General features: G+C 39.1%; 1 protein-coding gene across 1 annotated transcript in view; it reads left to right on the top strand.

Annotated features, from left to right (window-relative positions):
* LOC124594773 (BRO1 domain-containing protein BROX-like) overlaps positions 1-17,400 on the top strand; it is a 119,279-nt gene that overhangs the window by 98,174 nt on the left and 3,705 nt on the right. Inside the window, exon 8 of the mRNA XM_047133171.1 lies at positions 2,714-2,888. Coding sequence (XP_046989127.1) covers positions 2,714-2,888 — 175 coding nt within the window. The remainder of the gene's footprint in view (positions 1-2,713; positions 2,889-17,400) is intronic.

The raw sequence follows: 17,400 nt of genomic DNA, 5'->3' as shown, positions 1-17,400 counted from the left end.
ACAGGGAACAATATGTTGGTTGATGTTTCTAATAATGTACACTCTTGGAATTTTAACAGTAAACCTCACCATGCCTCTCTTTTAGCTTCTGCTACCACAGTTGGCTGAGCATCTCCATGACTCTTTCGCACGTACTAAATGAATTTGTGACAAAATGAACTGCTGTCCTTTGGATCTTCTCTACTTTCACTTCAACCCTATTTGGTACAGGTTCCAGACTGATGAGCAATATTAAAGTGTTGGTTGATTGAGGATTTTGTTAACTACATTCTTCTGATGATTCTTCTAGTGAATCTCAGTCTGGCACATACATTACCTGTTATTAGTTTTGTGTGATCATTCCATTTGAAACAGCTCTGTACACATACTCCCAGCTTTTTAACAAATGTGATTGCTTCCACTGATTGTTCCACATTTGTGTTATCATAAAACAATGGGTCTTTTTGGGTATTTAAGTGCGTTATACTACATTTCTGTTGAAGGTAAACTGCCGATCCCTTTACGGAGTGTCAAACCTCTATAGGGCTTCCTTCATTTTTCTAACATTTTCTAGCATTACAACTTCTCTGTATATAACAGCATCATCCATGAAAAGCCTTATGAAACTTTCGATGTCATCATGTGTTTTTGTTGTTTACTCTCCCCATTTTGCCTGCCGATTTTATGTTCTTTCGCTGCCTTTTCATTTCAGGTCTCTTTTAATATGGAGTGATGCTCCTTTTTGTTCAGCTTATTCAGTGGAGTTTACATTCATTCACCTACCGCATTAAATAGCTCACATCAAACACTTTGGAGACTGAGGCCGAGCACAAGTTGGGGCACATCGCTGTGTTCAAAATCCCATGTCTGAGTAGAGCTATGAGAACAATGTACAGATGTCTCTCTACATGTCCGTTGACAGGTGCTGCCTTCTGTTGTCAGTCAATTTCTAGAATTATTTCAAAAGAAATGTTACCAAACACAACAGCTACTGTCACAAATAACTGAGCCAATGTGTGATTGCATGGATGTAATTTTGTGCACGGGTTGTTAGATTTTGTGATTTGCTGTAATTCTGCTGCAGTAAGTCACAATTGTTGAGTAAGCAAGAAATTTTGGTAGCTCAGGAGGAAGAAATTGCTCAATAACTCACATCACACTTGTTTTTGGTAGGATTATTATGCTTTCTGTCCTTATTATTTTAAAATTCTTAATCTATCAAAGAGCTAAAGTAAATATGAAAAAAAGAGGTTGTGGAACATGGTCCTTTTTTAGTGTGTATGAGTAGCAATCAAATGAAAACTGAACAGTCACCACAATGGAACCATGGGATGGTTCCATTCAAAAGTAATCATCACATGCACTAAGACATTTATCCCATTGGAAGACAAGATGATCAATTCCTGTTTCATAGAATGCGGTAAACCACTGACAGATCCACAATTGCACCCACTTTTGCATTTGCTTGTCCAATTAAAAGAGATGTCCACACATTTCTTTGTTCAGTTTGCCAAAGATGTAAAAATTAGTGAAAGATCCTGGGTGTATGGAGGATGTTGGAGTGTTTCTCAACCAAGTCGCAGAAGCGTAGCCTTCGTCTGGCATCTGACAGCATTCCGACAGCTCAAAAGCATATGCCAGAGCCAACAATGGATACATTCCACATCTTCCCCATCAAAGAAATCCAAAGCTGTTCATCCAAGTTGTGGTAAGGTCATGATGATCTTCTTTTTCAATTGTTCATCAAGATTCTTGAGTGTGGAGCCACACTCAATGTGCAGTGCTATGAAGGCACTTTGCAAAAACTGTGGCATGCCATAAAGACAAAATGCCCAGGAAGGCCATTGGACAGAATCATCCTGTTGCACAATAACACCCTCACCCACACTGCCCATCAAATGAAGGCAACACTTCAGTGATTTGGTTGGGAAACACTGCAACATCCTCCTTACAGGCCAGGTCTTTCACCGTGTTATTTTTCACACCTTTGGCAACCTGAAGAAAGACATATGTGGATGTTGTTTTCAGTCAGATATAGAAGTGGAAGAGCAGGTGCAGTTGTGAATCCTTCAGCATCTGGGTGCATACTATGAAAGAGGAATTAATCATCTTGCCTCCCAGTGGGATAAATGTCTTAACGCATATGCCAATTACTCTTGAGTGAAACCATTCCGTGGTACCCCTTGTGGCCAGTGTTTAGGTTTCATTTTACTTTCCCTTATGTTACCCTTGAAGATACATCAATTACACGTGTTAGTAATGCCTCAAATAATGGCTCAAATAGTTGGTCTTCTTGGCCAAATATTCTGATACATCCTCAAAGTGTTAAGGGGGAGAACTCTCAGAAAAATGAAATAAATTGAAATATGTGTGCAGCTAAGGTGAAATACTTCTGTTGACTACATTAACAAGTTAACTCTATCACTGATATAACACTGAATGGATTCTGTCAACAGGATATTTCGTACCTTACATACAAAAGTGTTAGTTTTCGGCATTAAGCCTGACAGTACAGAATGGTTCCACATGCTTCTTTCCTCATGAATGAATTTCTTTATTGAGTAAAATGTCATTGGTGCTTAATTCTTTTAGCCAGCATTTATTGTAATCAAAATTTATTGTCAAGTGGACATGCCTGTAATGTATTTGCTATTCTTTATGGATCAGGCTCATTTTATACTATTTCCTACTGATGTGTATAGCAAGTATTGTAAAGAATTGTTACTTCTTCCAGCTACCATCAGAAGGTACCTGCTGATCCACCTGAACTAGAACATAAGGCAACCTATGGGCTGGCCAGCCCTGAGGAATTCTCAATGCCATCACCATGTCCTCTCTGGAACCCTGCATCATATGCTGCATTTGATGACTCTAAAAATGCTGCAGCCAATGATCCAACAACCAGCTCGGTATGTCGTAATACTGCAAAACATGGCATGATTTGTTCTTTGGACTAGTATAACAACTGTCATAACACTACATGCTTGCAGTACCGTTATCTTTTGAGATATGAGGGTGCAGGAGGAGTGTTACACTAAAGCACATCAATAAAGTAGCTATTTCCTTTTATAAGACTAAGGAGAAAAGAAGTGATGAAGGTCATTTTTAGGAAAGGCAGCAAATCAAGGAAAAAAACGGGAAAGAATTTACATTACAAAACAATATAAATTTCAGAAAAATTTATATGACGTAGTGGTGATGCATGGAGGACTGCTGTCTGGTCTGAGAACAATGCGAACTGGAAAGACAGTTGTCACAATTGCACAGAATTATGAAGAGCACACACAGTTTGAACATGAGTAATTTTAGCAGTGAAACATATTTTAAACTATGCAGTGTAAATCAGTCGTCATAACAAGTTACATGTGGTATCTTCGCAACGATCATTACTAAGCAATATGATTCTTGTGTCTGCAGCAAACAGACCTTTATTGAATTTGAAAGTTTTAAATACAATAGTGAACAAGTAGAACTTGTGGAGACAAATGTATAACTCTGAGAGCAATAGAACATAGATTTATTTGAATTCCCCATTGAACAGAAGCTGAAGATAGTTAGGTGATAGTGCAATACTCTTTGAAAAATATTTGCAAATTACTAATTTAGGAAGCAATTCATTTGCTCAGAAATTGAGAAAAAATTTTGATTGTGGATTGCATTTTTATTCTGGTCTTCATATCGCTGCGAAGTTGCAATAAGTTAAGTTACTTTATTTTTTATTATAACGTAAGGTGCTTTCCAATCACTAGCTGTATTGTATTACCAAACTTTCAAGTTACCATTTGACGTCTGTTTTAACCATGAAAAGTCATGAAAAAACCTGGGAATTGCTACATGTTTGAGAGTGTTATGTGACTTGAAGTTAAGTGCACAGCCAAGATGTGCTAGTCATTTATACAATGAATCAAATTTATTGGATGGATAAAAAATCTACTTACCTAGAGGCAGCTGGAAGAAACACACACAAATGTTACAGAAATATGCAAGCTTCAGAGCCAGTGCCTCCTTCTTCTGACAGAAGGAATGAAGGGGAAGGAAGAGGGGTGAAGCAAAAGGACTGGCGAGGTTTAGGAAAGGGGGAAAATTAGAGAAAAGTCACCCAGAACCATTCATAAAAAAATAGAATCACTCCATAACCAATTACTAAAACATATTTATTATTCGCATTTCAGAGACGTCTTAAGGCGACAGTCTTGAATTTTAGTTTGTCATTACACACTTAATGAATGCTACACCAGTAGATGCTTTTCTGTTTTATCCCAGTTGTGCAACTTATTAGCTCGCTTTAATATTTACGCTGTAAAGAGATAAATATGCAGGAAATTTAATGGCATTGTGTTTGTGGGAGCTACAGTATTCGGATGAACTAAAATGCAAGATTGTCACCAGAAATTGAAACTATGCCTTCAAAATTCTTTAAAATGAACAAGTATGAGTTTTAGTGACTAATAAAGTAGTTGTACTTAGAAAAACAGTCTAGATCATGCAAATCGCATTTATTGGTGACCGATTTCCATCCAAAGGCAGAGTATCTTCAGATGTACTCTGGAGTGTAGAGTACTATAAATACAGAGGGGCAGACAGATAAAAAATAATGTAGTAGAATAAAACATAGTTATACCCAAAGTCATTGTGTAGAGATGGATATATGGCGCAGAAACTGCAGAAGTCTCCAGTGCCGTCAATTGCTGGAGAAGCAACTACGTAGTGTCATTAAATAGCAGAAGCTCCATCCCGTAGTCATCTCCACATGTCGTTCGTAACTGGTAGAATGAATGGTTATCGAACACATGATGAAAAACTTTAGTTACTAACTTAAAAATGGTATGTATTAATAGTATTGGCTTAAAATTAACCCCTAACCTCTATTATATTTGTGGCGCAAAGAATTAAGACATAAAATAGCATACAATAAATAAAAAGCTTACAACTTACACTGTAGTATGTATGTCTGTATGTATGTATGTAAGTAAGTACGGTAAGTAAGTAAGTAAGTAAGTATGAGGAGTCACTGGTTACTTATACACATTGCTGAGTTGACCAGTCACAGCTTATGCATACATACTGTTCCATAGAGGTCAGTGTAAGTTATTGTCTTTTATTATATGAAATTTTATGTTTTAATTATTTGCATCACAAATGTAATAGTGGTTAATTTTACAACCAGTATTATAAATAGATGCCATTGTTAAGATAGTAGCTAAAATTTTTCATCATGTTTTCAGTAAGCATTGATTCTACTGATTATGAAAGACATGTGGAGACGACCAAGGGGCATAGTTTCTGCTATTCAGCCACACCACATCATTGCTTGTCCAGCTTTGTGTCCTTTTAAAGTATAGTACCCTATATTCCACAGTAAGGTCTGTAGATTGTCTGCATTTGGACTGAAAGTGGCCACCAATAAATATGTTTTGTGTGATCTGGACAATCATGAAATTGATCACTGTTTTCCCAAAATATTTTTGAAAATAATTAACAAGTGTATTGTTATTGAATTATTTGTTATCAGTTTAGCTATGGGGTATGGGAGAGGAAATACGATAGTAACTGAACAAGTCACAGAAGAATTATATAATACAGTATTTTGTCAAGTTTAGGAAAAAGAAAAAATGAAGTGAGAGTTAGGGACAGAGGTAGAGGTGGGCACGTGTGTGTGTGTGTGTGTGTGTGTGTGTGTGTGTGTGTGTGTTTTCTTTTTTCTGTTGCATGCGGATTTTCACTACTAGGGTGGTTAACTATGGTGTCGCCACACTAGAGTCTACAGAATAATCTTGTACCCCTTGTTGTCTCCTTATTAAGAAAATTTTCTTGCAACATCTTTGTACTCTAACAACTAGATCTACCAGCCCATTCTTTCTTGTTTATATTGTGGAACCATTCATAAATCCGTTGTCAAATCTGATGTGTCTGTAATCTTTGCACATTCTTGGAGGAACAGTTCACCTAAAAGAAAGCTAGTTTGAGGACACAGACATCTAAATTGATGAATAAGTGGGCAATGATGTTTTTATGTTAGCAGAAATTATATTAGTTCTGCATGGTGGTAAATACTTTGATACATGATTTATTGTGCACTTTTTTTAACAAAGAAATTTTCTCTTAGATAATAATGAAGTGCCCTTTGTGAGTATTTAGAAACAGGATTCGTCATCCTCTTAGATGACAACAACCAATATTTGTTGGCTGTAAATACATTTTGAGAGAAGATCTTCATTTAAAACATAAAGTGTAAGCCATGATGTTGTGCATGGTGGAGGATGTCCAAAACAGTCATTCCCTTTCCTGTTCCACTCACAAATGGAGCAGACAATAATAATGCACATTTATATTAATCCTTACAAGCCCTAATTTCTCTTATTTTGTCTTTGCAGTCCTTGCACAGGATGTATGTTAGTGGCAGTAGAATAATTTAGCAGTCAGCCAGATATTCTGGTTCTCTAAATCATCTCAGTATTGTTTCATGAAAAGTTCATCATCTTCCCTCCAGGAATTCCCGTCTTATTTCACAGAGCATTTCTGTGATACCTACGTGCTGATTGAACCTATCAGTAGCAAATCAGGCAGCATGTCTCCTAACTTTCCTTACTACTGAAATTATGTGCTGCACATGTTCAATATTTGTTAAGCAACCAGATATTTATTGTGAAATTCTTGAGTTTACAGCCATATGTTCAACTTAACTTCATTTGAGATGATAAAATTATGATGGTGACAAAATATGGAAATTGATCAATTTTTAATATTGTGTTGTATTTTTTATTTGGTTCAGTAAATTGTACATGTATAGTACTGCATATCAGACATTGGACAGGTCAATGAAAATATGTCTTCTTGTTTACCTAGTGTTTTGTATGTATTAATGAATACAATGTTTTTTCAGCTCTGATTTACAATTTAGCTACAAAATTACAACCAGAAATATGAATAAACTAATATTAATTATTGCGGTCTTTACATGCTACAGGTAAATAGTCATATTTACACAACATTTTTGTAAGTGATGAAGACTGTGGCCTATACACATAACATTAACCTTCATAGGCTCTCAAAGATTTTGAAGGAACTCTTACAGACTATAGAAGCAATTAATAGATATTCTTTTAATACTGCTTTAAATTTGTTTCAATCATTTGTTACTTTAATATCTTGTGGCAGCTTATTGTAAATAATTTTACTGTGCTGTAATGTTCCTGTACAAAATGTTTTTATTTGGGGCATGTGAAAATCAGTTTACTGTCTTGTGCTATGATGATGAAGATGTAACAGGATTTGTTATTTCATATTTCCTAAAAAAAAATGCTGCACTTTCAAAGAGGTAGATACATACAAGAGAGAAAGATGCACAGATGGGTTCCTGTAAAAAAATGTCTTTTTCAATAAATTACAAAATTAAAATGAAACACAGAAGAAAGTAGTGGGGAAACGTTTGTTAAGTGGTAGCCTTTATCAACAGGAAGGTGGCATGTTGCCAGGGAGGCAGGCAGACAGGCAGAGAGAGAGCAGAAAAGATCTTTGATCTCAGCTATTGGAGGAAAATCAGAGCAGGACACAGGAGGAACAAACAAGAAGTGAGAGATAATTGAAAGAATGAAAAAACTGGCAGGCAAAAGGTGGGAAGCGACAAGAGAGAACAAAAAAGCTACAAAATGGTTAGAGAAGCATGAAATAGGCAGAAGCAACAAGAGTGAGAAGGATATCAGTATGCCTTGGGAGAAAGAAAGACAAGGAAACAAAAGGGAAAGAATGTCCAAGGATTTTTTCTAGAAATACCAATTCAGTTAATTGTAGTTTAATGCACCACTGGAAAAAAATTAGTATACACTTTCAGAGATTTTCAGTTCACTCAAGATTTATTGTTGATATAGTTCACATGGAGTACATAAAATGATTATATTTACAGATCAATAGCACAAGCAGGTAACGATCCATGCTGAAACACAGGCTACTTGGTGTAGTCTCCACGAGTGGCAATCCAGGCAGTGACTCGTGACATTCAGACAATTGTACAGATGGTGAATACTGTCCTGGGATACGTTATTCCACACCTGCATGACTAGCTCACGTAGTTCTGTAAGAGCTGTTGATTGAATAGTCTTAAGAGTCACTTCTCCCTCCCATCGTATCCCACATGTGCTCAATTGGAGACAAGCCCAGAGATCATGTTGGCCGTGGAAGCTGCTGCACGTCTTGGAGAGCACATCAACTTTCATGGGCAGTATATGGGTACTGTAGGTGCAACCATAACAGAGGAGTATCTGTTGAGAGGCCAGGCAAACGTGTGGTTCCTGAAGAGAGGCAGCAGCCTTTTCAGTAGTCGCAGGGGCAACAGTCTGGATGATTGACTGATCTGGCCTTGTAACACTAACGAAAACGGCCTTGCTGTGCTGGTACTGCGAACGGCTGAGAACAAGGGAAACCTACAGCCATAATTTTTCCCGAGGGCATGCAGCTTTACTGTGTGGTTAAATGATGATAGCGTCCTCTTGGGTAAAATATTCCGGAGGTAAAATAGTCCCCCATTCGGATCTCCGGGCGGGGACTACTCAAGAGGATGTCGTTATCAGGAGAAAGAAAGCTGCCAGTCTACGGATTGGAGCGTGGAATGTCAGATCCCTTAATCGGGCAGGTAGGTTAGAAAATTTAAAAAGGGAAATGGATAGGTTAAAGTTAGATATAGTGGGAATTAGTCAAGTTCGGTGGCAGAAGGAACAAGACTTGTGGTCAGGTGACTACAGGGTTATAAACACAAAGTCAAATAGGGGTAATGCAGGAGTAGGTTCAATAATGAATACGAAAATAGGAATGCGAGTAAGCTACTACAAACAACGTAGTGAACGCATCATTGTGGCCAAGATAGATACAAAGCCCACAACTACTACAGTAGTACAAGTTTATATGCCAACTAGCTCTGCAAATGACGAAGAAATTGAAGGAATGTATGATGAAATAAAAGAAATTATTCAGGTAGTGAAGGGAGACGAAAATTTAATAGTCATGGGTGACTGGAATTCGAGAGTAAGAAAAGGGAGAGAAGGAAACATAGTAGGTGAATATGGATTGGGGGTAAGAAATGAAAGAGGGAGCCGTCTGGTAGAATTTTGCACAGAGCTTAAATTAATCATAGCTAACACTTGGTTTGAGAATCATAAAAGAAGGTTGTATACATGGAAGAATCCTGGAGATACTATAAGGTATCAGATAGATTATATAATGGTAAGACAGAGATTTAGGAACCAGGTTTTAAATTGTAATACATTTCCAGGGGCAGATGTGGACTCTGACCACAAACTATTAGTTATGAACTGTAGATTAAAACTGAAGAAATTGCAAAAAGGTGGGAATTTAAGGAGATGGGACCTGGATAAACTGAAAGAACCAGAGGTTGTGCAGAGTTTCAGGGAGAGCATAAGGGAACAATGGACAGGAATGGGGTAAAGAAATACAGTAGAAGAAGAATGGGTAGCTCTGACGGATGAAGTAGTGAAGGCAGCAGAGGATCAAGTAGGTAAAAAGATGAGGGCTAGTAGAAATCCTTGGGTAACAGAAGAAATATTGAATTTAATTGATGAAAGGAGAAGATATAAAAATGCAGTAAATGAAGCAGGCAAAAAGGAATACAAACGTCTCAAAAATGAAATCGGCAGGAAGTGCAAAATGGCTAAGCAGGGATGGCTAGAGGACAAATGTAAGGATGTAGAGGTTTATCTCACTAGGGGTAAGATAGATACTGCCTACAGGAAAATTAAAGAGACCTTTTGGAGAAAAGAGAGCCACTTGCATGAATATCAAGAGCTCAGATGGAAATCCAGTTCTAAGCAAAGAAGGGAAAGCAGAAAGGTGGAAGGAGTATATAGAGGGTCTATACAAGGGCGATGTACTTGAGGACAATATTATGAAAACGGAAGAGGATGTAGATGAAGATGAAATGGGAGATACGATACTGCGTGAAGAGTTTGACAGAGCACTGAAAGACCTGTGTCGAAACAAGGCCCCGGGAGTAGACAACATTCCATTAGAACTACTGACGGCCTTGGGAGAGCCAGTCCTGACAAAACTCTACCATCTGGTGAGCAAGATGTATGAGACAGGCGAAATACCCTCAGACTTCAAGAAGAATATAATAATTCCAATCCCAAAGAAAGCAGGTGTTGACAGGTGTGAAAATTACCGAACTATCAGTTTAATAAGTCACAGCTGCAGAATACTAACGCAAATTCTTTACAGACGAATGGAAAAACTGGTAGAAGCCGACCTCAGGGAAGATCATTTTGGATTCCGTAGAAATGTTGGAACACGTGAGGCAATACTGACCTTACGACTTATCTTAGAAGAAAGATTAAGGAAAGGCAAACCTAAGTTTCTAGCATTTGTAGACTTAGAGAAAGCTTTTGACAATGTTGACTGGAATACTCTCTTTCAAATTCTAGAGGTGGCAGGGGTAAAATACAGGGAGCGAAAGGCCATTTACAATTTGCACAGAAACCAGATGGCAGTTATAAAGAGTCGAGGGGCATGAAAGGGAAGCAGTGGTTGGGAAGGGAGTGAGACAGGGTTGTATCCTCTCCCCGATGTTATTCAATCTGTATATTGAGCAAGCAGTAAAGGAAACAAAAGAAAAATTTGGAGTAGGTGTTAAAATCCAGGGAGAAGAAATAAAAACTTTGAGGTTCGCCGCTGACATTGTAATTCTGTCAGAGACAGCAAAGGACTTGGAAGAGCAGTTGAACAGAATGGACAGTGTCTTGAAAGGAGGATATAAGATGAACATAAACAAAAGCAAAACGAGGATAATGGAATGTAGTCTAATTAAGTTGGGTGCTGCTGAGGGAATTAGATTAGGAAATGAGATACTTAAAGTAGTAAAGGAGTTTTGCTATTTGGGGAGCAAAATAACTGATGATGGTCGAAGTAGAGAGGATATAAAATGTAGACTGGCAATGGCAAGGAAAGCGTTTCTGGAGAAGAGAAATTTGTTAACATCGAGTATAGATTAAAGCGTCAGGTAGCCGTTTCTGAAAGTATTTGTATGGAGTGTAGCCATGTATGGAAATGAAACATGGACAATAAATAGTTTGGACTAGAAGATAATAGGAGCTTTTGAAATGTGGTGCTACAGAAGAATGCTGAAGATTAGGTGGGTAGATCACGTAACTAATGAGGAGGTATTGAATAGGATTGGGGAGAAGAGATGTTTGTGGCACAACTTGACTAGAAGAAGGGATCGGTTGGTAGGACATGTTCTGAGTCATCAAGGGATCACAAATTTAGCATTGGAGAGCAGCGTGGAGGGTAAAAATCATAGAGGGAGACCAAGAGATGAATACAATAAACAGATTCAGAAGGATGTAGGTTGCAGTTGGTACTGGGAGATGAAGGAGCCTGCACAGGATAGAGTAGCATGGAGAGCTGCATCAAACCAGTCTCAGGACTGAAGACCACAACAACAGCAACAACTACAACATATGGGTGAGCATTATCATATTAGAACAACACATCACCTTTATGTTGGGAAAATGGCCAAAGAATGGATCTAACAAAACTCTTCACGTAAAGAGCATTGGTTAGTGTCCCATCCAGACACGCCAGATGTGGATGAGAGTTGTAGATTGTTGCACTCCATACCATAAAGCCTGAGGTGTAGGACCTGTTGCAGGGCCTTTGTGTCTTGAAGGAATGCATTTCATGTGAGAGTGCTCACCAGGTCTGCATCATACACACGAATGACCTTCAGTTGCTTGCAGGCAGAATCTGCTTTCATTGCTGAAGACCATGGTGTGCCACATCATCTTCCAAGTGACCCTCTGATGGAACCAGTTGAACCATGTACATCAGTGCTGTGGCGTGAGTGGAAGATGGGCTAGAGATATGCGTGCCCGCAGTCCCACTGCTAATAACTGGCTCGCATCAGTTTGTGTATACACCACACTGAGACTTCTGGCTGTGAGCATTCCCTGAACTAGACGATATTTGAATAACTTACATGACTGCAGCCACATAATTCCTTAACAATTGCTGGAGTTTGACAGGTGAATGCTGTGTCATTTTCAAGATTCGTATCAAAGGGGAAATAACTTGCATGGCAATTTAAACCCTTGGTGGTCAGTGCTGTACCAATCAGGAAACCAAAAGATGGCATGTAAAGGCAGACAACATCCACTGTAAACAACCAGTGCCACTACACAAGCAAAGATAACAATTCTCAGATGTTATCGGTTGTGAAATATTAACCATCAGTGGATGCACAAGTAGTGCTACCTCTGTACCTCAGGCAAAGAGTAGATTTCCAAGAAGAATTTAAGAAAAAAATCTCCGCCTATTTGTAAGGTCACTTGATAGTTTAATTTCAACAGCCTCCTTAATCACACTGTCCATGTAGCTGGAAATGGCTACTCTCAGTCCTGTTATCAGCAGTATGGGTGCTCTGACATACTCTCTCTCTCACTCTCTCTCTCTCTCTCACTCTCTCTCTCTCTCTCTCACACACACACACACACACACACACACACACGACCACCATCTCTGGCCATTGAGGCCAGACTCAAGAGATCAGAGTGAATGGTCATGTGTGTGTGAGTTGTGGTTGCATGAATGTGTATGTTTTTTTCTACTTTAGAGAAAGGTTTTTTGGCTGAAGGCTTAAAAGAATTGAGGTTAGGTTTGGAACTGAATTAAATAACTTGTTCCAGTGACCAGTTCGGTGATCAGACAAATGAGGTTGTGATGGGGCTTGCTTCAGAGGGCCCATGACATCTGAGTTTAGCGCTCCTTGAGGTTGCCTTTTGCCAGAACAGATGAAGTGAGAGACAGATCAAATGTATTATGCTGTCGACCAACTGTGAATGGGCGAGTGATGAGAATAATGAGGTGGTGCCTGAGGCTACGCAGATAGTTTTTCCAACAGGTTTGGTTGTATTCTGAGGAAACACCATGTGAAATGTGTTCTTCGACCACCATCTAATATTAGGGCCCTTTTATGGTCTGTAAATGAAGCGTAAAGTTGGTGTCCTACTATTTCGCATGTCGTCGTGGCATGTCACACATCGTCAGTCCATAGACATATCACGGTACTTTTGAATATTGTGCAGGAGCAGTTAAATTTAATGAAACTAAACTCCTAATTTTTGTTATTTATATGTCCTCTAAATCTGACTTCAGAGCATTTATGCTCAAGCTAGAGAGGTTTCTTGATTCACTTTATAGGAGGTACCAGAAATTAGCTGGATGTGATGACTTCAATATTAATTTTGTATATGATTGTGCAAGAAAGAGGGTGTTGGTAGATCTCCTAAATTCATATGATCTAATGCAGATAGTGTTTTTTCCATGTAGGGTGCAGGGGAACAGTAGCTCAGCCATAGACAATATTTTTATTCATTCTGCATTACTAGATGAGCAGTCTCTTAGTAAAAGGGTAAATGGTCTTTCAGTCCATGATGCACAAATTTTAACACTAAAAGGCTTTTGTACTCAAACAAATGTCATATAATTATGAACTACGTAGGAAAGTTAATCCAACAGCAATAGAGAGTTTTTTAAAACTCATCAAGGAACAAGAGTGGCAGGATGTTTATAGTGTCGATAACATAGATGACAGATATAATGCTTTCCTTAACACATTTCTCATTGCTTTCCATTAGAACTTTCTAAATGGAGTACTAGCAATAAAAAGCAAAAGGCAGCCTGGGTGGCTGACTAGTGGGACAAGAATATCATGTAGAACAAAACAGGAATTATATCAAAATGTTAGAAGTAGTCACAATCAAGCTACAGTTGCTCGTTACAAACAGTATTGTAAGGTGCTTAAAATTTTATTAGGAAGGCAAAGAGTATGTGGTGTGCAAATAGAATAGCTAATTCACAGGATAAAATTAAAATCATATCGTCAGTTGTGAAGGAACCGTCTGGTCAGCAGCACAAGGTCGACGATATAATTCAGTTCATAGTAAAAATATTGCTGTTACTGATAAACCTGATATATGTACAGTATTTAACAATCATTTTCTGAGCATTGGTGGTGAATTAATAAAAATTTAGTTTCTGCAGAGAATCATATAACTCTCTTGGAAAACGCCCTTCCAAGATGATGTCTGAAATACTCCTCTGTGATACTGACAATGGGGAGATTGAGTCAATAGTTAAGTCATTGAAGACTAAGCACTCTCATGGATGTGATGGAGTGCCTAGCAGAATATTAAAGTACTGTGCCATACATGTTAGCCCTTTACTTAGCCATATTTGTAATTTTTTATTTAGGAATGGTCAGTTTCCTTCTTTTTCTTCTTCTTCCTTAGTGTTTGTCGCCACTTCTTGTTATCTTGTGCCTGATCAGGGTGAAAGCTGAGATCTTGAGGTCTTTATGCATGGTGTCAAGCCATCGCTGCCTTGATTGTCCTGCTGGCCATTTCCCATTGACATTTAGGTTGAAACTAGTCTTTGCCACTGTTGTCTCATCCGCTCTAAGGACATGTCCGTACCAACGTAGGCAGCTTTCTCTCATTTTGTCTACTATTGGTGCCACACCGTATAGCCTGTAGACTTCATTATTTGTGACGTGGTCGTGCAATGTTAGTCTCGATGTCCACCTAAGCATTTTCGTCTCCGTAACAGCGAGTCTTTGCTCTGCTTCCCTTGTTGAAGACCAGCATTCAGCCCCATACAGTGCAACTAAACGGATTATCAATCGGTGTACTTTTGATTTGAGACTGTTTGGAATTTTCTTACTCCAGTAACGGCACGCCATTTGAGCCACACGCTGCTAAGGCGGTTGGAGATTCCTGCACTCAGATTTCCATCGGCAGCAATTGTCAAGCCTAGGTACTTAAAAGCCCTTGCTGTTGGGAGGTCAACATCATTGATGCTGATGGTTATAGCTTTATTTAAATCTGTTGAAAGGTAATATGTTTTCAACACATTGAGCTGTAGTCCTACATCTATAAGGCGGTCATTCCAGGCTTACACTTGAAGTTCCAGATCATTCTTATCTTCACTGGCCAGTAGCACATCATCAGTATACAGTTATGTCCAGGGTGAGGTTTTCTGGAGGTTTCTTGGGGCAGTATCCATGAGAGTGATAAATAGGTGCAGTGAGAGAGCAGATCCCTGATGAACTCCCACGGAAATAAGGAAGTTGTCAGATAGTCCGGCAGCAGACTGTACCCGGCTCTTCGGGTTCTGGTAGAGCAGTCTAACCCAGTCTTCAGGTACTCCATGCTCTCGCAGGACAAGCTAAATTAACTCATGTGGCACTCGGTCGAAGACCTTTTCAAGATTGAGAAAGGCAAAGTGTAGATGTTTTGACTTCTCACAGTGCTTTTTGATAAGCAGACGAGCTGCATGGATAACATTTGTCATCCCACAGCCCCTCACGAATCCATGTTGGTTGATGGAGAGACTGATAGTTTATCAGATCCTTTTATCAATGACGCGCTCGAATACTTTAATGATGTGTGACAGAAGGCTTATTGGACAGTAGTTGTTACATTCAGCTGGACTTCCATTCTGTTCTGCTTCCAAATTGGAACTGTTGTGCTACATGTCCAGTCAACTGGAAACGTTCCCTCCTCAATGATCTTATTAAAGTAATTTGTCAACCATTCAGCTGAATCACAGTGTTTTGATTCACAAGTCTGCAGGAAGATCATATGGCCCCATTGCCTTTCCATTTTTCATTTTCCGTAATGCTTTGACAACCTCATCTTTGGAGACTGGTGCAATGGGTTCCTCTACTGGAATTAACACTGTAATTGGAGCATGTGGAAACTCCTCGTTGCAAACTTCCTCAAAGTATTTCCTCCACCGCTTTGCTACTTTCTTTCTGTTGGTGATAAGTTTGCCTTCTTCATGATTGATTCCACAGAATTTTTCAATGTCTGCAACTTGTTTATTGCGCTGCTTCACCAGTCAACAAATTTCTCATTCTCCAGTAGGTGTTTCTAGTAGACTTCACTGAAATGGGCTGATTTGGCTGCTGCAACTGCCTTCTTTGCTGCATTCCTAGCTTCACGGTAATACTTCCAGTTTTCATTTGTCTTAGAGGTGAGGACCTTTTGGCATAGCTGCTTTCTAATGTGCACACCCTCCTTCACCTCCTCAGTCCAGAGCCATGTTTGGCAATAGATTTTACGTCAACCTGGTTCTGTGGTGCCTAATGTTTCCTGGGCTGCTGTTATTACATGGACTTTCAGGGCATCCCATGATGTTCCTACGTCAGTAATATGGGGAAGAGTGATGGGTGAAATAATGTCTCTTTCTGCATCTTTGAGTTGCCACAATTTAGTACACGCTAGGACATTGCATTCTCTCTTCCTTTGATTTTGACATTTGATGCGCAATTTGACAACTAGCAGGCAGTGTTGTGTAGCAACTGTTTCATATGGAATAGTTTTTTTCATCCAAAATGAAGTTTATGTTGCATCACCGTACAGGAATGAAATCTATCTGGCTCATGTTGTTACCACTGTAGTAAGTCCAAAGGTGGGACATCCTCTTCTTGAATAGGTGTTCGCGGTGACTAGGTCATGTGTTCTGCAAAGTTCAGTATTCTCTCCCCATCTACATTTCTATGTCCAGCCCCCCACTACCATTTCATCGGTATCCATCTGCATTTAAACCAATATGACCAGTGAGATCACCAGATACGATGAGAGTATCTTCAGGTGGCACTTCTAAGATCCTATCATCAACCAACATCCAAAAGTCACCTTTTGTCTTTTGTGTGCAGCCTGGTTGCAGAGCATAACATGAGAATATATGGATGTTCCTCTCGTCCGTAGCCAGTTTTCTGAACAATTAAAGGGCTTTGAAGACCTTGCCGTTGTGTGCCCGTACAAACCTCTCCATCCCCTGAACATTTAAAGTACTCAGTAGTAAAGCCGCTTTATAAAAAGAGAGAAAGGGATAATGTAGACAATTTTCGATCTATTTCTATGCCATCAGTGTTTGCTAAAAGAAAAGGCTGTGTATGTAAGGGTAATTGAAAAGGTTTCGAACACTAGGCATATTTTTTGATTTAACTAAGGTGTTTGATTGTGTTGATCACAGAATATTGCTCCTGAAGTGGGACCATTACGGAATATGGGGAGTAGCTCACAATTGGTTCACCTCTTACTTTAACAGCAGACAGCACAAGATCATTATTCACAGTGTTGAGAATGGCTGTGATGTGGGGTCTGAGTGGGGTACAGTCAAATGGGTGGTGCCCCAGGGATCATTGTTGGGGCCACTCCTGTTCCTTATTTATATAAATGATATGGCCTCTAGTATTACAAGTAACTCTAAAACATTTCTGTTTGCTGATGACACTAGCTTGGTAGTAAAGGATGTTGCATGCAACATTGGCTCGGTTTCAAACCTCATGGTCTAGTGGCTAGCATTGCTGCCTGTGGATCACGGTATCCCGGGTTCGATTCCCAGCCGTGT

Source organism: Schistocerca americana, chromosome 2, assembly GCF_021461395.2.
Source record: "Schistocerca americana isolate TAMUIC-IGC-003095 chromosome 2, iqSchAmer2.1, whole genome shotgun sequence".
In the NCBI taxonomy this organism is placed as follows: domain Eukaryota; kingdom Metazoa; phylum Arthropoda; class Insecta; order Orthoptera; family Acrididae; genus Schistocerca; species Schistocerca americana.
This window is presented reverse-complemented; position numbering and strand designations above follow the sequence as displayed.